Source organism: Oryzias latipes, chromosome 4 (genome assembly GCF_002234675.1).
Source record: "Oryzias latipes chromosome 4, ASM223467v1".
NCBI lineage: Eukaryota > Metazoa > Chordata > Actinopteri > Beloniformes > Adrianichthyidae > Oryzias > Oryzias latipes.
In genome coordinates this window covers 5,417,682-5,441,900 of record NC_019862.2, presented here as the reverse complement: position 1 = coordinate 5,441,900, position 24,219 = coordinate 5,417,682, and the positions used below count along the sequence as shown (strand labels likewise).

The following is a 24,219-nucleotide window of genomic DNA, read 5'->3' as shown; positions in this document are numbered from 1 at the left end:
AGGATGTTGGTTCTCCTCTCCATCATTGTTTTGGATTACATGTCTGAGTTCTATTACAGCAAAATGGTTAAGAACCTCACAGCTGGTGAGTGTGAGGATGTTTTTGCTGAAAGGATCTGAGCAATCCTAGACAAAGGTCTGCAGATATATGGAGGTTCCAACTACCAGATGATCTGCCTGAATGATCTTCTGAAGGTCAGAAATTAGATGAAACAATGATTCTCCTTTGTGGAATAATGGATTTGTTGTCTTCTATCGTTTTATACTCTTCTCAGACTCATGTTTCTTCTCTGATGTCAGTTTGTGTCTAACACCTGGACACTGCAGAACTGAAGGTCATCTCATCAGCTCTGGCTCAACCCCCCCTCCCCAGGTGATGCAAAAAGAAACCAGACCCTTTAACTCAGTTGGATTTAAGTTTATTTCATAAATTCACAAAAACAACAAATGTCACCGGGATCTTTTGCTCCAACTGGGACACGGCAACAACCAATCCTCAACAAAGGATGACGATCTTCTCATCCAGTCAGGTAGACGGGGGGTAAATGTGGTACTGGTATCTCTACTCCCTTTCTACCCCCCCACCAAAGCAGCTGTCTATCAGTCAGGGGGAGGTCCCAGCTGAGCCGCCATCCTCTTTCTCTCCATCACTTCTTCTGCATCAAGGACAGACTGAAAACACAAGAACCTGGTTCAGCAGCATGAAGGTCAGCCAACGTTAAGGTCGCTGTGTGGCTCCATCCAGATGGACAATCACCAAAACATTGTGGATTAAGATGAAGCTATTAGACTGTGCATGTGGACAAACGACAGTCCACACGCACAACAGCAGTTCATCATCTTGGCGATTAAGAGAAAAACATTCATTTATTGTTTAGGCTAAAGTTAGAGGTCACTTGACTCCATTTTTGCGATCTTATGTATCGAAGAGTTTCCCGCTTAGGGTTTTCAAGACCCTTTCTTGTAGGGGCGTAGCAATTAATCGATTAGTTGATAAATCAATTTCTATTCCTGGGATGAAACCAGATTGATTTGTCCTGTCGGAATGGAATTGACCAATAAAAGGGGAGGAAGGCGAGATGAAGGCCACTGACTTTGAAAATACAGGAGCTAAAACATTCAATCTGGTTTACCATTCCTTCACATCTGCTTTAGATGGTGGGTGGGACGGATTTGTTTTAAATGTGATTCTGATCCTTTTAAATTACCAATCAAATTTTTCTAAATACCACAAACAAGTCTTGGTCTATTGGAAATTACCGTATTTTCCGGACTGTAAGTCGCTCCGGACTATAAGTCGCATGCACCAGACCAAAAATGCATTATAAAGTAGAAAAAACACAGATAAGTCGCACTGGACTATAAGTCGCATTTTGACGGGAAATTTATTTGACAAAATCTGAGACCAAGAACTAATAATTTGCACAACCTTATATGACACAATCATATCAGACTGTTTATCTCATAATTTCACAGTAATTCTTTCTCAAACTTATTTATTTATTCCTTTCATGAAGCATAATTGGCCAACTAATAATCTGTTTTCAGCCTGTATTTGTAGAAACAGTTTTCATTTTTATTGCATTTCTGAATCTATGAAATCATTGGAAAATAGAATATTATGTTGTTAGCCTTCAAGATCTTACTGTAAAAAAAAGTTTGCTGATTCTCTGAGTCACTTAACATACTCTTAACACTTAACATCCCTCAAACATCAAATTGACCCAGGAACATCATCTCTGTTCCTCACAAATGAACATAACAGGAGGGTTAACAATGTATTTATTTGAATTTATTTCTAATATAAGTCGCTGCGGTGTATAAGTCGCACCCCTTGCCAAACTATGAAAAAAAGGGCGACTTATAGTCCGGAAAATACGGTAATCTACATCCACAACTTCGGTCCAAACACCAACTATTTGAGGGGTTTTAGACAAAATATTTGTGTAATGTCTTGTCTTTTGTTTTTAGGATTTAATTGTGTTTTTATGTAAAGCACTTTGAGTAGCACAAGTTGAAAAAGTGCTATACAAACACAGTTTGATTTGATTTGGAATAATCGATCTGTTCTATACAAACAAAAATTCATGTTTTACAAAAGTTAGATGGACATTGTCCACCTAATGGACAGTGATGGCACTTTTCTTAATTCTACAGATATTGAATTGTGGATGTAATATCATTAAAAATGTCTCAAAGTTGGTCTTTCAATCAAAATGAGAAGTATTAATTAAAGGATGAGTAATTACTGCTAAATAATCGTTTTCTTGTGAAACCCGGCGCTTTTTAGATGACTTTTGGGCTGGAAAACCATGACTATCTGGCAACACTGCTTGCTAGCATTACCATGTGAGTAGGTCAGAGCTAGCTTGTTAGCATTAACACATTGGTTGTGTCCAAATTCCCTCACTACTTAGTGCACTTCAGAGGATGATCGCCATTTTCAAGATGTCACTGCAAAAACAAGTATCCATCAGTGCTCACTAGATCGGCATAGACCACAATGGCTTTACAGGTCAGGGTTAGCATGTTGGAAGATCACTGTTAGCATTAGTACAAGCAGGTTTTAGGCTTGTTAAGCCTAAGATGTTGGGAGGTCAGTGCGACCTTTGTGTGTGAACCTACGTGTTGAAGAACGACTGATCCTGCAGGTTCAGGACCAAACCGTCCGCATTCAAGTAAATTCTGTTTTGGGACGCCGCCACCTGGAGGAAACAACATCTTCCGTCATCATCATCATCATCCTCACAGACAGAAACAACTCTTGTGCTGCAGAGGAAAAAACGTCTCTGACCGTCTTGGCAATGTTCTGCGCCGCTCTAATTCTCCTCAGCTTCAGGTAACCTGGGTTCTTTGTCACTGCTTGGCCAAGCTGAGATGCAGACAGATCGATCAGTGTGGCTGAAACCAACTCAACAACTTTTCTTTCAGTCAGAACCTGGTTTTGTCTGAGCCTGACTGGAAGAAACACGTAGACCTTGACGGGTCACCCTGTCGCTTACCATCTTGGCAGCTTCAGCTTCTCCTTCTGCCTGAATGATCTTCTGTCTTTGGTCCTGTTTGGCTTTCTCTACGTAGAACTGGGCTCTCTGGGCCTCTTGCTGAGCTATAGGCACGCACAAACACACACAGACACAAAGGTTGGCTCTTAATGAGGGCTTAAGTCCCATTCACTGTGTCTCAACGGCTTATTTTCTCACTCCGGCTTGTTATTTGCCATCACGTGACTGCAGGCTTGGTTCTACCTGGCGCAGGTGTGTGCCCACTTACCAACTTGCTTGGCCTCCACAGCAGCAGTATACTGGCTGCTGAAACTCAACTCGGTGATGGACACGTCATCCAGGATGATGTTAAAGTCTTTGGCCCTGTCATACAGCTCCCTGCGTACCAGCAAGGACACCTGCTCCAATCAGAGCACAGCGTTAGCAGAGCTCAAGACCTCACTATGGGATGTCGCCTGTTACAGAGGAGAGCTCCAACTCACCTGAGCTCTCTGTGTGATCAGCTGCGATGCGTTAAATTTGGCCACCACAGACTTCAGAACCTCGTTTACAATGGACGGCAGAACCCTCTCATCGTAGTCCTTACCCAGCTGCTGGTACATGATGGGCAGATTGGAGGCTAGAGGTCTGGACAGGACGCGTACGGCGATGTTCACCATCTGCAGGTCTACACACACAACACAAGAAGGTTCAATTTTATTTCACCCAAATGTAGAGGGACCACAATGACACAAGAACCTTACACAGGTGCCCCGAATAACAGGAAGTCCGGTATCACCAGTCATGGATTATACACACCTGGCCCAGGTAGTTAAAAGAAACCATGGCCAGCTCTACATCCAACCCCCAAGCAAAGACAGTGAGAGTTTTACCTTTGCTGCCTGTCAAAGAGGAGATCTTTCTGGGTTTGGCTCTGATGTCATAGATGATGGGGTACTGGATCCATGGAATCCTGCACAGACACACAAACCAGACGTTGCCTTGTAGCAGATGTTCCAGTTCGTCTGTGTCCGTCTCTTTCCTGTCCTCTCAAACTACATCTGCCCGAGGCACACGGTCATCCTTACACAGTCTGTTTCTGCTTTTTTTCTTTCCTAATTTTCTATTTAGAAAATGTTCCTTTCCACTGTTACCGTTTGCTCGCTCGGTTCAGGCACCAAAACTCAATGCAATCTGTTGGTCATTTCAGCAGCTTTCATTGAAATACAGGTAAAATAATCTGGACTAAATTAGATTAAACAATTATAATTTATAAAGCTCTGTCTGATGTTTTTGAGCAGTGTTTTGAGACATTCCAAGTTATGAACTGGTGCTTTCTGACATACTGACACAAACGCAGAAGAAGTCAACCAACTTCAGAGAACCGATTTAAAACAGAAGTCAGTCCACATGGAAGCAAGTCTGCCTGCCAGTCAGACCCGAGGGAATAGCTGGGCATGATTACATGCTATAATTTACTTCTTAAAGTCCCCACAGTGAACTAGAGACCACAGACCACACCCCTTTCTGTCACAACCGACTCAGTGAAACTTACCTGAAATGAAGCCCCTCTGACAGGATTGTGTCCATCTGCATCCCTCCAATCCTGTTGAAAACGATGGCTCTGTGACCGCCTTCAACTGCACACACACAAAACAAGGTTATTCAATGTGACTGGAACAAAAAAATGGGCAAATTCGAAGCATATAATACAAAACAACAACAGTAAACTTAAACAGCAAAATGATGAATTACAATTTATCACTTGAAAACCAGATAAAAAGACGAAGGCTGATCAAAGACATTCAGTAGTCATACACTGATCTAAAAACAAGTTTCTTTTTATCTAAACTTGAACAGGTCAGAGATGTACTTTGGTGCTCAGCCATGGAGAGAATTTAACACAATCAGATCTGTTCTAATGTTTGTTCTCTGAGCAACAGGAAGTAGATGCCTAAGACCAAGTGAAGTGGTCGTCCTTCCTGGTTTTGGTCAGGACTTGAGCAGCAGCGTTCTGGATGAACAGCAGCTGCTTTACATCACCTTTACTAAGGCTACGTTTACACTGCAAGGCTTAATGCTCAATTACGATTTTTTGAAAAAGTTTGATTTTTTTGCAAGGCCGTTCACATTTCCAATTAAATGTGAATTTCTGTGACTCTGGAGAATCTGAGGGTCTGAACGGGGTAGTGAACCCCGAAGGAGGATCCGCCTTCAGTCCCCCGCGCTTCTGACCACGGTCGGAAAGGAAAAAAAGTAATAGCGGGAAAGATTTAAATTATATTTCAAATGACCCTCGTCTAAAAAGGAGGCAAACATCTAACATAAAAGCACCATCCGATTGTCAACAACGTGAAGGGTTGTATCTGATTGGTCAAATGAATAAAGGGATTTTTTCAATTTGTAAAATACTTCAAGCTGCCATAAGATTGTTGTAGCACATTTAAGGCTTACAATTTATTGCGATTTTCGCAGACCTTTGTGATATGGATGTTGCACAGCTTGAAATTGCTTGCACTGGTTGTTTGTGAAGGACATGGACAAAAAGGTGAGACGCTGCTCATTCTAAGACCTTCAGTAGTCCAAACAGGTGTTTACCCAAAGACACTTTTGAATAAGTTCCTCCTTGTCTAAGGTCATCACAGCGTTAAATCTTGCAGATGCACAAATTCACAAACTACCTTTATTTGTAGATCTTCCTGATCTGGTCCTGCTTTGTCCACTTTTAATTGTTTTTGTTTATCCTCTTACACTTTACCCCCTGATACACATGATCACAGTTGCTACAGCAGAAACCAGATTCCTGGCCTCACCTGTGTATGTAGCTTCATAGACGCCATACGCCAAAGCGCCGGCTCCCAGCAGCAGCTTAAGTCCAAGCCCCGCCCCCCGACCGCCAGACGACATCCGGCCTGACAGATCTCTCAGGTGCTGGAAGAAGCGCTGTGGTCGGATCCAAAGAACAGCAGGGATGGATGGGAAAAAAGACATGATTAGAATGAACTCAACTAGTCTAAACTAGTAACAAAACCAGTCTAATGCAAACCACGGATTGGTCAAACTATAAAAAAGGCCATATGAACTGCTTTAGGGTCAAGTCTGGTTTATTCTAAACTAAATAGGTTTATTTTAAAGTATACCAGTGTAAAATAAACTAGTCTGAACTAAACCAGTCTATGTAAACTAACCTGTCTGGAAGAAACCAGACTAACCTTAACCAGTTTGAGCTAAACCTGTCATAACTAAACTCATCTGAATAAAATTGGGACAAAAACTACAAATTCCTTAACCAATCCAAACTAACCAGCTCTGTGAACTACAGTGGATGAGTGACCACTCTGTACTAGCTAGGAGGTTGCGGGTTCTAATCCCTAGCCGGGTCACAGTAAGATGCCTTCCGGACTAACAATGGAGAGCAGGAGCTGTAGTGAGCTGTGCCTGCCTGACTGACTGCAGCTCCCATCTCTCCCTCGTGAGAAGATGGGTCAGAACCGTAGAACGCGCTTCCCGAACTCACTGACGGAACTGCAACTTATACATTTGACTACAGCTAAATAAACTATCAGTCTGAACTAAGACTGTAGATTCCAACTAGACTAAACTACACTTCTTTACATGAACGGCACACATTACCATAACCCGTGCCTCCGCAAAGGTAAAGTAGTCACGTGGGCTGCAAAACACCGGCGCGAGGTTCTTGCGCAGTTAGCAACTACCCTGTCAGTTGCTTTGACCTAAGCGGATACACAGCGCTATCTGACCGGAACCTTCTTTCTTTTACGGTCCAGAACACTTACGTTCGGCTCCCTGCTCGACATGTTGTTCAACGGTACCCAAGGTCAGCTCGCTGCGCACGCAGTTTAGCGCAAGGCATGCTGGGACATGACGTTGCAGTGAAGTAGGTGGATCCCAATGAGTTATATGGGATCCGGTGTTGCTGCCTCCTGTGAGTAAGAAACGGTACTGCAGCTGGTCCAACTGTGTTTTCTTCTGAAGACCAACTCCAATGAAAATTGTGGGGTTTTTTTTATGTTTTTGACGTGTTTTTGTTGCGTTTTTCTCAGGATATAAAGAAATGTAAGCTAATAATTGCATTTCTGAGTATTTCTAATTAAATCTTTGTGAATCAGGAGCAGACGGAAAAATGCTGTTTGAAAAAGCTTGTGTGATGTTCGTGTTCCTAAGGCAAGCCACAAGCTCTCTGCTCTGGTTCATTCTGATGCATTCAGAGAACCATCCTCGTATAAAGAAGGTTGGGGTCATTGGGAGACTGTTAGCTAGTGGGAGAGAGTGTAAACAGAGGGATGTTGGGAAGTGTGGGCAGACTTACTCTGCACCAACTGTGCTGCCCACATATCAGAGGTGAATTTCTAATGAACTCCTGGCGCTCTGCAGAAACTATGTCCTAAAAAATGAAACAGGTTTTTTGTTTTGGATAAATGGCATAATAATAATTCAAAGACCAATGGGAACGCTTTGAAAATGGACCAAAAGATGGTCGGAGTGAAGTCTTGGGTTCAGTTCCAAAAAATCTGTTATGAACTTCCATTCTATACAGACTTCACATTTCTAAATCACTTCGAAACCTGCAAGTTTTTGTTTGTCTGTGCGGCTGTTTCACTATGAGAGACAGACAGCTTGGACCACTGACTGCAAGAGAACTGGACCAAGCATGCGTGATGTCACCCATAGAAAATGATCTGCAAATCAATTTAGTCGCCATTTTTCAACAGAATAGCCATCGCCAGACGTCCTCAGTAAACCGTGATAAGTCTGAGTCCGACTAAGTCAACATTTTCATGGCAACCTGTCTCTCCAATGAGGAGTGAGCATGTTCGAAGGACACACCTCCTTTCATTGAGCACAGGCTCAGGAAAATTAAAAAAAAAAATGTGACATGTTCAACGCAAGGCCACCTGCTTTCATTGAGGCATCTGATTGGCTAGTTTATAACTGGAATAATATGAACTACAGACAAAATATGAAAACAAAATTAGGATTAGCAAGAACATGTCAAGAAAAAGGGAACAGCGCAAGAATGGTTATTGTGACATTGAAGTTTGAGACTTTGAGTTCTTGGATCCAGCCGGCACCTCCTAGTTGGAACGGGGGGGGGGGGGGGGGGTCAGTCCAGTTCTGTTATACAGTCAATGATGACGAAACTCATTTCAGCTCCTGCATCTGTAACGAGCTGCAGTCACAGTCCATCAACTGTCACATCAGGTCGGTTTTATTCAGTTTCAACTGTGATGTTCAGATGTGCTGCGTTTGTATGTTTATTAAAAAGAGGACACTGTGTTATTACAACATTGTTAAACTTTAATTCACAACTCTTGTCATAGTAAAACACAAATCTATTCCACACAGGTTCAGAGAGCAGCTAAAAAAAACAAAAAAAACAAAGTGAGAAATTTCCAAAATCTATGAGGATGTTCAGGAAAAAGCTGCAGGGGTTCACGCTGTACAGGAAAAATGGAGCCAAGCCTCAGTGCTGCAGTGGAACAGAGCTTGGAAAGGCTCCACAGTTGACACTCATAAAGCTCTCTGAGGTTGCTGGTGAACATCTGGTGACTCCTCTGGAGGACAGCAGTTAGGAGAGTCTGTCAGCTGAACCTGGACTGACCGGAGCTGCTGTGTCCCACCTCAGGGGCCGCTCGCCGAATCCAGTCATTGTGTCTCTGAGCTAAGAAAGGTTCTGTACTAAACCAACGAAAGCCCTTTTCAAACTGTCCATCAGCACACAGGTGAGTACCTGCCCTCACCTGATGCTTGATGGTCCTGAACAAAGAGGGTGACCTCTGAAATGGGACACAGCCAAGAGGAAGTTTGATTTGAAACGGACCTGCAGCACCATCAGGATCTGAACACACCTGAAATTTTACTCCTCGGTCAGATGTGGCCAAATCCGTGAGCAGTGCTGTCCAGAGAAAGCTTTCCATGAACATCTGGAGCAGTTCACACACAGATTTATTGGTCTGACATGAGGTCATGTTCCCGAACAACCGAGCCTCCAAACGGGTTCAACAGGGAGCAAAAAGAGGAGTGAAGGGGAGGCTTTTGGTCCATCAGGTGGAAGAGAAATGTGGGGATAGGTTCCTGGAGCTGGAAACAGTGCGGCTCCTCATTGCCCTCAAAACAGGGGGGCAACCAAAACACGAAGCTCGCTTTGTTGACTGAGGACCTGAGCGTGCCAACTCCACATCAGCACCACTGCTGCCAACTGGACCTAACCGTGGTGGTTTGTGACGGTGGAGGACGTCAGCACTTAGAGGGCACAGTCAGAGGTCTAGTTCGGGCTCAGACATAGAAAAGCCGGACCCGGGATGTGCTAACGTGGAGATCGTCATCAAAAAACTTGGTCTCTATGATCACGTTCCCACTAGAAGACAAAGAAGGGCTGCAGTTACACCACGTTCTGTAATATTTAACATCCTAACACACAACAAGCAGCAAAATGAAAAACACAAGTGAATGCATGCAAACACAACCATGTTGGTTGTAAGAAACACAAGTAGAAGCTAGTCCTCCATTGGGCTGCACACTTTAAACTAATATGAGTGCATGGAGTTTGAGCATCACAACTGTCAAAGCGTAGGTTGTACGTGTGCATAGTTGTGAGCTTGAAAAGCTGTAAGCATGTGCAGCTGTGAGCTCACAGGTAATGGGATGCACAGCTGTGGTCACAGACAAGAGTCTGACGATACGTTACGTATCCCATGTTGTACCGGAACACATTTTCTTTCTTTTCCGCGGAATTGTATGTCTTCCATTGTAATAAAATGGTCAAATTATGTTTATTTAATGATCACAATTTTAAGCACTGCAACTGTATCTCATATAGAAGTTGCTTTTAGCCAGGCAAATTTATAATTCTTTTATTCTGGTAACTTAAACTATAGAAAGGTAAGAGTCAACATTGTCTGATTTCCACAATAAGAAAAAAAAAAGGAGTGAATGTACCTTAACCAATAAGGTTCTAAAAATATGATTGAGGAAATAAAGCGCTGTTTATTTTCAATATTGGTACTTCAAAAACACAAATTCTTTGAAGAAACAATAAAGTGTGATGATGAAGCAGCATGATAGGATGAAGGAGACGCTTTATGTGGCAAAGATGCTTGTGTAAATTTCAGTCTGAACCGCTGCTGCAGCCACGCTTTCTCACAATAGCCGCGGTGCAGCTGCAGTCTCTGAGTCCGCTAAAAAGCACTGCCATTCGCGTTTTTGTATGATACTGGCAGCAACATGGCTCAGAGTTTGGGTTCGGTTCCCATCCCAAGTAAAAATTAAGTATATCATGTCTCATAACAATGAATAAAGCTGCCTCTAGCTCAGATCTTCCTGTTGTTTTGTGTGGTGTAGAGCTGCTCAAAGAGGCTCCGTGTGCTCTGCTGCCAACTAGCGGTCGGAGGGCTCATAAATAATTAAATAAATATCGTCCTGATAGCATTTTGAATCGATACAAGTATCGCCAAATGACCTATCGCGATATATTGCCGAAACGATTTTTTCTAACACCCCTAGTCACACACAGTTAAAAGCATGGGTAGCTGGGAGTAGCGTTTCAAATGTAAATTGTGAGCATTCCACTTATGCAAGTACACCTTTAAGTGTTTTAGTTGCAGTGTGTGCAGTTTTGAATGTGGGCATATGAGTGTGTGAAGCTGTGAGCATGTGCAGTTGCCAGATTGTGCAACTAGAACTACTGCATTTGTAAATATGCCCAATTGTGAGCATGTGCAGTTGTCAGATTGTGCAACTAGAACTACTGCATTTGTAAATATGCCCAATTGTGAGCATGTGCAGTTGTAACTGTGCAGTTGTGAGTGTATTTTTGTTATTGTTAACAGTTGTGAGCATCTCCAGCTGTGAGAGTGTGCAGATGTTAGCATGTACAGCTTCGAGAGAACACAGTTGTAAGAGTGCACAATTGTGAGTGTGTGCACTTTAAAGCCTGTGCAGTTTTGCACATGCCAGTCATGCACAGTTAGTTGTGAGAGTGTGCAGATCTAAACTCGAGGACGTAGAAGTCCGATTAGTGCGGTTGCTTCATGAAATGGGCCAGGCAGCAAGGACATCACCAGCAGACAGGAGACGTAGACTCACGTCAGAACACTGGCAGGCATCATCTGTGATTCTGGAGCAGCTTCGATTAGTGACTGCCACGTGTTGGTGGAGTTTGGGATGACAAAGCCAAACTCAAAGAACCACTCTGCAAATGCACAAAAGACACACTATCACAGTGCTGCTTGTTGCTCTGGAAACTCCAGAAAAACATGTTGGGATGAGGAGGGTGGGGCGTCCCGTGGGTAGAGCTGAGAAACAGCTGCCCCTTTGGGACGCCCTGGCAGGAACACGAACACAGAATTGATTTGGGAAAAAAAATCCACTGGTGTAGCAGCTTGAGGGAAACTAGACTTGTTTGTTAAAGACCAATGCTGGTTACTATGACAACGGGTAGGCGAATATGAACAATCTTGCAGTGATGGATGAAGGAGAAACATTTGTCGGTGTGAATTCTCTGGGGTTCAAGCAGACACACTCTAGCTCTATGGAAAGACGTCTGGCATCTCACCTTCTAGACACTGTCCTTTGAAGAGAACTTTCTGCTCCAGCCTGAACTTCTCCAGCTTCTCCGTGGAAGAGAAGTTCAGTTCTCTGGACACCGCTTTGCACTTTAGGATCTTCTTTGGTACGCGAGCTGAGAAAACAGAGGATATGAGCTTCAGAAGAGCAACTGCTCAGCCGGTTGCTCATCTTCAGAGAAGCAGATCCTCCTGGATCATCAGTTCTTTAGAGTCCCTCCTGGCTGTGTGAGAGGCTAACCCCTCTGCTGTCTTTAGTAGCTTGTCCTGAGTCCAGTTCCGAGTGGCGACCTACCTTCATGCTCCACCCCCGGTACCGACAGGTCCTCAGTCCCCTGCCACAAAATCTTTCCCGTCTCCGCATCGCGGAGGTTCATCCAGTTTCTGCCAAAGGAGTTAAGTGAAGTCAAGAGCTCAAGCCAGGAGCTGCTGTGAACCGCCACGCTGCTCAGAACCAACATTTTTTTGTACCAAAGTGCCACTGTGGTGGCCCGTGCCTTGAGGTGAGCAGGCAGGACTGGTGATCAGCACCTGACACCCCCCCCCCCCCACCCCCTGGAAAAGTGTGCTGAGTTCAAAGGTTCCTCTAATCCCCTCAAGTGTAACTCAGTCTAATCTGCAGGATCTGCATTTACTTTGGAGCGGAGAAACCAGCCGCCTACTATGAAGCAGAGCTTTGGCACAGCTGTCAGAACACAAACTGGGATGGAGAAGAGTCCCAGACCAGTAACCGTTGTGATGAAGATCAGTTTTCAACCATAAAGATCTTCATCTTCAGTTCAAGACGGCTCTCCTCCTCTTCACCGCCTGCAGATTCATTTATGTCCTTGGACCTTCAGGTCAAGCTAGTTTCAGATTCTGGATCACCATCGTGTGCCTGCAAAGACCTCTGGGTATTCAGATGAACCCCCCCCTTCCAACCGGTACCGGTAGACCTCACTCTGACCCGGTACTGGCTTTGATCTGACTCTCCATTTAATTTCAGCTTTGATTCTGTGGTCTGACCCGGCTCCGAGTCAGTTGGATACTAAGTTGCTCGTTTCCTTCAGTGCCGAATCCGTGGTGCATTCGTGTACCACTCGGACTCTTCAGCATCTTGGTAAACACGGCAGAGCCGCGGCTGGTTCTAGCTAGCCAGACGGGTTCCGCGCCGCGCGCAGACCCTGGTTTCGTAAACTCAGTCGAATATCACAGATGCTAACAGCATATCGGTGGTCGGTTTCGGTCCCCCTCAACGACAAACCCCCGCTACCGGGCTGTGATCGCGGCTGCGGCGCCGGGAGGCCCGGACCCAGCGTCCGACAGCATAAAGGATACAGCTTGAAGCCCTTGAGGATCTCCTTGGCCCGGTCTTCGTCTGAAGACATGTCACGGATCCACCGATGGTCCCAGAACCTTCTGGACCGTTAACCTCAGCTTCGCCGGCAGAAATGCAGACTGCCCCTCAGGTTCGGGTAAGAACGGAACCGCAGGGTGGAAAACGACCAGAATATCCAGTTGGACTGCGGATAAATCCGATTCCAGTAATGCAATCAGCTAAATATACCCGCTATGCAATGGACGTGAACGGCGACCAATCAGCGGTGAGACTCACAACTGCTGGCCAATCAGACAGAGAGCTGCAGGAGAGGGCGGGTCTACAGTGGATAGAGACGCGTCACCACTGGCAACGCCACTGTATTAAAGATGCTTTCAACGCGCACTCGGATTTTTTTTTTTAAACCCTGCGTTAAGCAAACTTTTAATTTTCAGGTTTTTGCAAAAAAAGTTTAAAACTTTTGTCTTCTTACACATAAATGCTTTAATAGTTCATCATAAAATACTAACAAAAACATGCAGATTTGTTTTTAAGAGTTTTTAGCTTTAATAACGTACATCGATGTTCGTCATTCCAAAGAGCCAAAGCTTCAGGTGGAGAGGACAGCAAACTGAGTGAGGTGAACACAACAGCTGTCTATTTACATTCTAGAGGGAGAAATGTGAGCCGGCAGCTCACTGAGACCCAATTGATCATTCACGACTCACAAAATTGTTCCAAGAGTAGAAATAAAGTTTCAGTTGAGAACAAGATGGAATGGAGAACTTGTAGATGTCAATGCCTGGATTCTTCAACTCTTGAAGAATTCTGAATTGCTGGAATTGCCAATAGGAGGCTCTGTGAGCATATGTAACTTAAGTTCTCACAAACAAAGAAAACAGACAAACCACTCTCTACTTGAACAAAATTTATTGATTTAGTCTTTCTTGGCGGCTGCCTTCCTCATGGCGGCCAGCACGTTGCTTAGCTCCTCCCTCTTCCTCTTGGCCCGAATGTGGGTCCCAATCTGAAAGTAGCAGAAACAGGTTCAGAATTACAAAGAGGCTGAGCTGCCTCAACCACTCAGATCACCTCACCCCACCCTTCATAACGGAAATATGTCTTCCATGCATTGTCAATGAGACATACAGCCAGTGCTTCTCACAGCTCTGTAATCTGGCGGCTGGACTCTCTCAGAAATGTCCGAATTCCCTCCCTTTATCGTAACTACTAAATATATGTGTAGTGGGGGACTATCTAGTGCCCTGGACTTTAAAACCAATTAGGACACCATGCTCACTATGTTTGTTTTTATTGAAACAGCAAATATGACATCACAGATTTCCCAAAGTAAAAACCTAAACAGTATAAAGGCTTTACAAGGACTATTTGTGAATCCACTGTGTTCTGATGATAGAAACCTATGCGCTTTTTATACATATATTTAAAAAAAGAACATACAATTTTTTTCACATGAAAAATCGTTCAAATGCAACGAATTTCTGTCTGTGTACATTATTTTTTGCAGGATTTTAGGGCACTGGATTTTGAATTTGTAAATTCAGACACCTCTATAAAACGGCAAACGCATTGTTTAGTACATTAACTGGTGAGTAGTGAAGGAATTTAGACACAACAGATAAGCTGTGTCCTAAACTCTTCACATCATCGCACATCCAGATCCTAAAGCTACGCTCAATCTGAACGTGGTTCGTATATCAGGGGCATCCAGTTTCAATGTTAGGTCAACGTACAGATGCGATCGGAGGTCCGGCAGGTTTTGAGTGTCAGCCACAGCTGTATGGCAGCATTGGGTTTTGTACGTTGTGGTGCGATGCTTTCAAAAATCTGGACTTTGGCCGAAAATTCATGTCAACCAATCAGAGGCTGAGCTTTGGCCTGTGACGGTTGATGATTATCAGTGAGTGCAGTACAAAACTATCATGGAGGAGAATCTGATCATTCTACTCCTGAACTTCCTAATATTTTTCTTATTTATATGGAGACAATAAAAAGTTCCTCTCATTTTATTCTCATTTTTATTTGCTACTCCTCTGACTAATGCAGGACGAGTAATCAAACTGGGTCATTAAAACAACTGGCAATCAGGCGTAGCTCCTGCAGCAGAAGATGAACCTCACCGTACCATGAACCCTGACCTGTTTACAGATGCCGTTGTAAAACTCTTCAAAATAAATTAACTGTATCTCTTAACACCAAATATGTCTTCCATGCATTGTCAATGAGACATACAGCCAGTGCTTCTCTTCAGCGATGAGGCTGAAAACTTAACAGTAGCTCCTCCCACAACACATCAGGAGTGTCATGTTTACAAACACATTTTCGGACAAGCGTCAAGCAGCAAATCTTAAGCGTCAACAGAGAGGCAGTGGACGCTTTTTTGGTGTGTTGGGTGTGAAGGAAGCACAAAAGCTCAACAGTTATGAAATGATGAGAGCATCTGCATCCCAGAGCTGCTACAGTTATGGTGGAGGGCTAGCGTGATCCACAGCATGAAGATCAGGATAGAACTTACCCTCTTCTTGATGAACTTCAGCGCTCTCTTGTCCTTGGACACCTTCAGCAGCTCCATGGCTCTCCTCTCGTAGGGAGCGAAGCCGCACACTTCCCTGATCATGTCTCGGACAAACTTGGTGTGTTTGGTCAGGCGCTGCGCAGAAATGGGTTAACTCAGCTTCACAGAGACGAGAACATGAGATCCAAACTTCAGGCACGAAGGAATAATTTTTATCCTCTATGACACCGAGGGAGGTTAAGAACTACTCTGAAGGAAAAACAGAGCCATCATCGGACACTTACCCCGCGGCGACGACTGTGCTTTGGAGCCGCCACGTTCTTGGTGACTGGGTGGCCTTTATTCAGGCCAACAGCCATGGGATATCGGATAGCCATGTCTGCAAAGATCAACCGAGTGAGTGTAAACATCTGTTTATGAGGAAGGACTAAACACATTTGCTGCTAGCACACACAAAAACGGTAAAATCTTTAGTCGTATCAGATCTGCCTGAAGAATTCACTTTCAGTATCTGTCAAGATCATCCATTGGTTGATAGAAAACATGACATTACAGCAGAAAAACATTCAGAACCATGGTAACTGGTGTAAACTAGTGTAGTGCTTTTCTACCAAAGGACCTATAACCACCAGAGACAATGTCTAGTGTCTGACCCGATGGCACTTTGACTTCTGGATGTGCAACGGAGGAACCGAACCTGCGATCTTCTCATCGGCCGCCCCAACCATGTCTGCTACAGTCAAACTACGATTTGCGTATTTACGAAGGTGTAATTGCATTGGATTGTGGTTTGTCCTGTAAGAAAACGTTCGTGTTTCTCTGACATGAATGAACCCCACGGTTCACAGAACCAGTCTTCTCTTAAGCTCACTAGTAGTTCGAGTCAACAAAACGCGCTCCACAAGACCATATCATCTTCATGACCCACAAATGAAGCAAACACAGATTAGCCAGTACCGCGGCACCAGCAAAAAGCCCAAGACCCAATAGATTTAGTGCGAGGATTGCATTACATCGCTATCACACACGCAGAACACACTGTCTGTTTAAAAGGCATAAACAGGACGGTACCGGAACCCAAGTTTGAGGTGATATTTTCTCTGGTTCGATTGGGATTTTTGATGAAATACCGGGACAGAAGCTGCAGTGGGTTCGGTACTACAGTTTGTTCGGAGAGAAGTTTCGCTGAGCGCGCGGATGTCGTAGATTTTTAATAGATCCGGTGCGCTCGTTATATTAGCTTACCTGGATTCTTCAATGGCGCTTAACCGGAAGGACCGCCGCTGCGGCGGAACAGGGGGAAGACGGCACGCGGGCGGCTGCGAGGTAAACAGCGTCTCCTTGTGGTCGGGAAGAGCTTCCTTGTACCAGCGCGAAAAAGGTTTCTGCATAGCTTTATTTAGGTTTACAAAACATCCTTGCGAACCTCTAAACATGACATGAAAAAATTGCACACAAAATACAAATTATTATTTAAATGATAAATATTATCTTATAATAAAAATGTCATAAATCACTATTTTGTGGCCACAATTCAGTGATTTATTGGCATTTTGTGCGCAAGTTTGCATTTTGTGTACATAAGTTAGTATTTTGTGCGCACAATATAACACTTTGTGCGCAAAAAATACTAACTTGAGGGAACATTTTATTTCTTTATACTTTTTTGTCATATCCAGGGCTACGTACTACTAATTTGTACCCACAAAATGCCAAGTTGTGTATACAACATAGTAACTTGTGTGCACAAAATGCTGATAAAACTGTGAAAATTTGTGGCCACTGTGGTGCTGGTTCTGGTCTTTGCCTTAGAGTGCATGTTTACCACGTTCATCAGGGTCCCCCACTTGTCCTGAGCGCCCTCCTCTTAGGTTGTAAATAAAATAAATAATTAAAAAAGCAATTTTATGCTTAATTTTTTTTTTCTACATGTCCTCCATCATGAGAAAAATGTCACAACAAAATGTTAAAGACACCAAATACACAATTTTCATTGAAGCACATCTCTAAAGTTGTTTATTCTAACCCTTATGCTATTCTGTGGGGTCCAGATGACCCGATCCTTACATTGACATGTTCTCCCTACCATGACAAAGGTGGATAAAGGTGGAGAGGATTTCATGTAATCCATGGACACCAGTGAAGATCACAAATCATTGAAGAAAAAAGGTTCAGAGCACTGTCTAGTGGGTCTAGATGACCCAACTCCCAATGTTAAAGTGCCTAGGATAGCACAAGGGTTAAGAACCGGATCAAAACGTTCAAAGTCCTTTTTATTTATTTAGTGGGTCTGGTTTTCTTCAGATGAAATTACATTTTATTTGGTTTATAGCTTTTACATATTTGTTCGGTATGTCTTTTGAGCCAGTGAGTCAGTGATTCACCTTTTAATAGAAAATTTCTACAGAAAACTGTCAAATCTCTTTGCCTAATTTTTCTGGGGAACATGTTGCACACCGTGAAGTCTGTGTGCACATAGGTTTCATGTTTCCGTTGAAAAAACATTATAAAACACCAGGGAAAACAAACGTAAATAGATGGCGAAGGATTGATGGCGAAATAGCCAATAGCACCCTCTCCTTCACTTCACACATCAATAGCATCACCCGGTCTGCCTATTTCCACCTTCGCAGCATCCGTCGTCTTCGCCCTTCCCTCAGTCTGCATTCCACAGCCGTCTTGGTGCACAGTCTTGTCACTTCCCGCCTGGATTATTGCAACTCCCTTCTTTTTGGTCTACCACAAAAAACCATACGAAAACTACAGTATGTTCAGAACTCAGCTGCCAGAATTATCTCTCAAACACCTTCCATCCAACACATCACACCTGTTCTGCAGCAGCTCTTTTGGCTACCTATCACACACTGGATTACATACAAAATACTTCTCCTGACCTTTAAATCCATCCACAACCTTGCTCCATCATATCTTTCTGATCTTGTTCATGTTGCCACACCCACCCGTACCCTCAGATCCTCCTTCATCTGGATGTCCCCACTGCTCGCCTTGTCACATGGGACTCTATACCTACGGACCTCAGAAAAACATTGGGTCTCTGTCACAATTTGCCAAAAAACTGAAAACTCATCTTTACCAACTTGCCTATTTGCCCCCATAACTTCCTATTTCTGGCCTATCTATATGTATATTTTATTGTGCATTCCATTGCTTTTATTTTATTTTCACTTTTATGTACGGCGACCTTGGGTTCCTTGAAAGGCGCCTAACAAATAAAATTTATTATTATTATTATTATTATTATTATTACTATCAATAATGCTGTTTGTTTTTTTTTACATTTTTTAAAAGTAGCTCATCTTGAGTAGACAGGTATGAAAAAAATACGAAATTTTCTCCTTCTAGAACGCACATAAAGATTGTCTTTCCATCGCACTAAATACAAAGCAACAACAGGGTAATATTTGAATTAGCATATAAAAACGGTGGTTTACATCTGCATACACTGGTGGGCTCTAGGTGTTTAGACAATATCTTCAAGCTGTTCTTTTATTTAGAATTAGAGGAATGCAATCCAGCTCAGGAGGAGTGGTCTATTGTCATTTTCTTTTGGTGACTTCTGTCGAATATGTTGTTTTTAGTTTAGTTACGTTTTTATTTGCTCTTTTTTTTCATTAATTTCGTGTTATATTATACAGCGTGTTCCAATTTATGGTGAAAATTATATTTTTCTATGATATTTAAATCCTCAATGGAAATTACATATTTTTCCAATCACTAACCATCAGAGTATATGTTAAATATTATTGAACAAACATCCTAAAGATAGCAGTATTTTCTTTTTAAAATAAAAACCTTCAAAGTTACTGTTCCACATTACTTCACCCCTTGTGCTATCCTAGGCACTTTACCATTGGGAGTTGGGTCATCTAGACCCACTAGTCAGTGCTCTGAACCTTTTTTCTTCAATGATTTGTGATCTTCACTGGTGTCCATGGATTACATGAAATCTTTCCACCTTTATCCACCTTTGTCATGGTAGGGAGAACATGTCAAAGTAAGGGTGGGGTCACCTAAGATAGCACAATGGGCTAAACAACAGAGTTCCAAAACATTTGATAGACTAAAGAACTGAAAATGGTCATTTGTTGAATTTGCTGCATTAGGAGCTCATATTTACATATTTCCAATCAAAAACATCTTTATAGGTTTCTAAGTTCCATTTTAACATAGGAGCCCTTATTTTGTAGCAGCTTCATAACTCTAGCATCCATTGAACTTGTGAGTTTTTGGAGAGTTTCTGCTCGAATTTCTTTGCAGGATCTCAGAATAGCCTCCCAGAGCTGCTATTTGGATATGAACTGCCCCCCACCCTCACAGATATTTTGCTTGAGGATGCTCTATGAACGCCATAATGCTCCAAAGGTTCTGAATAGGGTTGAGGTCAGGGGAGGATGGGGGCCACACCATCAGTTTATCTTCTTTTGGCCAATACCAGCCAATGATGCAGAGGTATTCCTTGCAGACCCCAACAGCTTCAAATATGTGCTTGCTGCTCTGTCATGGTATTTTAGCAGCTGCTCTCTTAATCCAATGTTTTTGTCTGGCAGAAACCTTCCTGATTCTGCCTTTATCTACACCAACCAGTGTGTGTCTGAATCTGCCACAAATCTCCTAATAGTACGATGATCACCTTTTCATGAAATATCCAAGGTTTTCATATTATTATTAAACAGCAGATATTTTAGCTGAGGCTTAGTGCTGAAAGAAGCTTTAATTGATGATTTCTTTTTTTAAATAATGATACCAATATTGACTCAAAAAATGGGGAGGGTGGGGTAAAAATATTTATATGTAGTCATCAAATTATCAAACCAACGCGTTGTGACAGTATCGTCTGTACGCTGGTCACACTTTGTGTTGCATTTCTTTGCAAACCAAGTTGGCACACAAACTACAGATTTGGGGCACCAAGTGTTTAATGTGGTTGAATTAATAAAGTTTAGTCAAACATCCTAGGTCAGGGTCTGCATTAATTTAGGCAGATCTTTCTTTTTAACAATTTAGAGGATTTTAAGGGGGCCTTATGTTTTTTATGGTTAATTAGCTCTTATTGTAATTAATTAAATTTACAAATCTCTGGCAGAGATTTACCACAAATGGTAAAATAAACGGTGTGGCTTTTCTTTTTTTAAACTCACTGCTGACATTAAACTATACTGCTACATTTGCTGCTTTGAGATGATCCAAAGTGACCCAGTTTGTTTTTCTATTTTGACATGAAGACACATGAACCCCTTTCAAAGGTTTTAAACTGTTTCATATTTTGAAATAAATTTTATTTTTTGTTTTATTTATGCAAAAATAAAACAAACAGAAATTGACCTGAACTGCTCTTTAAGTGTCAAAACTTGCAGACCCTTGATGTCAGTTCAAATCCCTCAGTGGTGGTTTCCCTGGTGTTGTTTGAACCTTTTCGCCTGCCATACATTCGTGGTTTTAAAAACGATTTTTATCTAAATGATCTATCTTCCCTGCAGGTTTTGTCTGAACACATTTCTGAGTTTTTTTCATCGGAGAAGGAGTGAAAATGCAGTGTGCCAGAATTCTACCCCCACCCCTCCATCAGTCAACCAGAGCAGCTGCAAGGCTCCACCTGCTAAGTTGGGGTGAAACAGTCTGATAGCAGCTGGAAAGAGGTCCCTGCTGCCACGCTTCCACCATCACATAGTTGCACTAATGGGGTCATTTTCAACTCCGGTGAGCCCAATAATTCCACCCTCAGCTGTCATTGCGTCTGTCCTTCCTGTAGGGGGCAGGAAGAACAGGCACATCACCCCGACCCCCTCCATCACTGGAGATGATCCAGATCATATCAAGTAGAAAGGAGTTTTTTGAGTGAGGTATTAACTTCCTGCTCAGGTGAGTTTACTATCTAAGGTTGACCTTTGTTCTCCAGCTCTGAGGAGCCGCTCCTGCTCATCTGGGTTTACAGTCCTTTTTTACTGCGTCTTCACTCTCAAGTTTAATCACACACCACATTTCTGAGTAGATATCTTTTTTACAATCTGTCTCAAAGGTTTACAGCCACTGTCTGAGAATAAACACTGTAATCAGAGCCTGATCTTTGACAGCTTCTGAGCACAAAGGCTCCAGAATCTACATGTAAGCTTGCAAAAGTGAATGCTAACATCCATATTTATTTGTAAAGAAAAATATTTAGAAAATGTTAGGTCTTTTGTAAATGTTCACTCCACTGTAGAACAATGAAAAAATAGTTTTTTCCACATCAGAATCAGGAACCTTAGAAGGAACAAAACACAAAATATTTCCTGAACACGTGCACTCAGATGCGTTCGTTTTTGTCAGAGGTTATTGCTGTTATGACAGAATTAAAAACGAGGACAGCAATGTCTTTCAGTGAATAAAGGTCTGTTAAAGGCTTTTTTACAATGAGCTCAGGCCTGCTGCTGTGCTGAAGGAGGGACACTGTTCCTGAAGACCTGCAGTGAGGAGCAGCTGTGAATGAGTGAAGACATTTTGAAGTTTTTTCCCAATATGTTTTGCACATGTAGGAAAATTTCTGACCATCCTCTCATCTGTGGAGGAAGAACATTCTCCTCGTCCTCCTCCAGTGATCTGGAGACTCAGGTGATGTGCAGAATTCATCCACAGGTTTTCGCCCTCCACTGTGACCTCAGTCTTTGCCTCCTGTAGCTGTTCCTGCAGTAGAACTGAGGTTGTTAGCTGCTGGTGTGTACTGTAGAACTTGCTGGTGCAGACTTCTTCTATGAAATCACACTTTATCTGTCCAGTAAACGTTATTTTGAAGTTGATTCCTTTTAGTTAGAGCAACAGTTCTCCCTGAAAAACAGGTGGAGGAACTTCCTGTACCACCCCACTAATCCAATAAGGCATACATGGAGCGCCACAACCAAGGGGCTGGAACAATATACAGGAACATGTGTGCAGAATATGGACTGGAAACCCCAAGGTCAAAATGGGAAACACCTCCAAAGGTGGTAGAGAATGACAGGCAACGATCCTGTGGGACTTCCAGATCCAGACTGATAGGATGGTAATGGAGAACCAACCAGACATTATAGTGGTGGATAAAGAACAGAGGAAAGCCGTTGCAGTGGATGTGGCAGTGCCAAGCGATGGGAACATCAGGAAGAAGGAACATGAGAAACTGGAGAAATACCAGGGACTCAGAGAAGAACTGGAGAAAGCCTGGAAAGTGAAGGTGATAGTGGTGCCTGTGGTAATTGGAACACTCGGGGCAGTAACCCCCAAGCTGGAGGAGTGGCTACAACAGATACCTGGAAAGACCTCAGACCTCTCAGTCCAGAAAAGCGCAGTGCTAGGAACAGCTAAGATACTGCAGGACCCTCAAGCTCCCAGGCCTCTGGTAGAGGAGCCGAGCTTGGAGGAAAAACCACCCGCGGAGGGTGAGAGGGACAGTTTTTTTTTTTGGTCATAAATTAACAAAAAATATTTTTTTATATCAATAAACTTTTTTGAAATACAACAGCAACAGGAATATGCTCACATAAACACCCCTGTGGGCCCAAATCATATGGTATCTTCCAATAGTGTGAACAGGTGTTTTAGTTCTTGGACAAACATCTGTCAAAACACCCTGGAAAAGAAAAAAGCAGGTGAGTGTCAATGGTAACAAAAACGGTGACCAACACCAGAGCTGTCCAGCCGCACAGTTTAGATCCAGATTCCAGCTCAGACAAGGAAAACAAAGACTATTGTAGATCTATTTGTCTGCTAGTGGATGCATCAGAATGGAGTGGAGCAGGGAGCTGTCCGTCGTAGCTTCAAAAGAACACGTTAAAAACATTTTTATTGGAGTGGGTCTGTAAGCCCTGTAATAGGCAGAGCGATCGGCTTTTCCTCCAGTAACAGTCATGTTTTTCAGGCTGCAGATTACTGTGGTTTAATGTGGCAGCTGCACCCGACAAACCGGCTAAACCACTGGAAGACCGAGAGTCACATCAAAAACCATGAAAACTATGACTGTAATGTGAAACTCACTACCTAGTATGTTGTCAGGACCCACTGCCTATCATTCATTTCATCTTAACTGATCTTTACTCCTTCCTTAACCAGGCTGGTTCTGTCCTGGGCTGCATAGATGTTGTTGAAACTGACATCGATCGTGGATACCCCTCACCCATCCTCTGTACCACGCTGGTAGCTCCTTCAGCACAAGACTAATACACCTAGCGCTATCTTCATTCATTCCTCCGAACAAGACTCTACAACACATCACTGCATCAGTGACACATGCGTGTTGTCATTAAAAAAGTTCAACTTTTTTTTATTATTTGACTTTCAGTTGATACTGTTTCTTACAACTGGGATTTGTAAAGGAAATAAATATAGTCTTTATCTTCCTCACCACCAGAGTCATCCTCACAACACCATCTACTCTCTCCAACCACCACTTTGTGGTCTTTTATCCCTTGGAGACTACGTCTCCACTAGATGTGATTAAGTCTTGTGCTCTTCCCTCCACTATTATGTCTCCCTTTGCCCCTCTCTCTTTCTAGAAAAATCTCTTCAAACACCTGACATTTCCATCTTTTTGTGAGGTCTACCATCATTTGTCCTTAAAATACTTCTCTCTTCTCGTCAGAGAAATAAATACTGAACTGACTGTGCTGAACGACTCTTTTTTTTTTTAGGAAGGATCCAGCATTCACTTCCTCTTTTTATGCCTAAAATAAAAAAGGTTAATTTCAATACCAACAAAAAAACTTTTTTTTTTAAATCGTTAAATGGTTTAGATTATTAGCGTAAATTGTGTTCTCTGTTGTAACCGTGTTTCAGACAATAAAGAGAGACATT

The 24,219-nt window shown here is 42.8% G+C and overlaps 3 protein-coding genes across 5 annotated transcripts; all 3 read right to left on the bottom strand.

Annotated features, from left to right (window-relative positions):
* Positions 1-403: 403 nt before the first annotated feature.
* Positions 404-6,903, bottom strand: phb2 (prohibitin 2). The gene is made up of 10 exons (XM_004067645.4): positions 6,779-6,903; positions 5,795-5,924; positions 4,537-4,621; positions 3,875-3,954; positions 3,485-3,669; positions 3,271-3,400; positions 3,003-3,106; positions 2,795-2,872; positions 2,626-2,705; positions 404-672 (listed from the first exon to the last, which is right to left on the bottom strand). Exons 1-10 carry the CDS (start codon positions 6,797-6,799, stop codon positions 648-650), a joined length of 918 nt encoding a protein of 305 aa, XP_004067693.1. The 5' UTR covers positions 6,800-6,903; the 3' UTR covers positions 404-647.
* Positions 6,904-8,279: 1,376 nt separating this feature from the next.
* Positions 8,280-13,174, bottom strand: pde6d (phosphodiesterase 6D). The gene is made up of 5 exons (XM_004067644.4): positions 12,884-13,174; positions 11,862-11,950; positions 11,557-11,682; positions 11,088-11,193; positions 8,280-9,360 (listed from the first exon to the last, which is right to left on the bottom strand). Exons 1-5 carry the CDS (start codon positions 12,931-12,933, stop codon positions 9,279-9,281), a joined length of 453 nt encoding a protein of 150 aa, XP_004067692.1. The 5' UTR covers positions 12,934-13,174; the 3' UTR covers positions 8,280-9,278.
* Positions 13,175-13,776: 602 nt separating this feature from the next.
* Positions 13,777-16,755, bottom strand: rpl36 (ribosomal protein L36). 3 transcript variants are annotated; one of them, XM_004067641.4, is made up of 4 exons: positions 16,645-16,755; positions 15,684-15,778; positions 15,400-15,534; positions 13,777-13,890 (listed from the first exon to the last, which is right to left on the bottom strand). In XM_004067641.4, the coding sequence occupies exons 2-4, from the start codon at positions 15,774-15,776 to the stop codon at positions 13,801-13,803; spliced, it is 318 nt and encodes a 105-aa protein (XP_004067689.1). In that variant the 5' UTR covers positions 15,777-15,778; positions 16,645-16,755; the 3' UTR covers positions 13,777-13,800. The 3 variants fall into 3 exon arrangements, with proteins under 3 accessions (XP_004067689.1, XP_004067690.1, XP_004067691.1); XM_004067642.4 differs by having other exon boundaries at positions 16,530-16,647; XM_004067643.4 differs by lacking the exon at positions 16,645-16,755 and adding an exon at positions 16,471-16,622.
* Between the last annotated feature and the right edge of the window lie 7,464 nt (positions 16,756-24,219).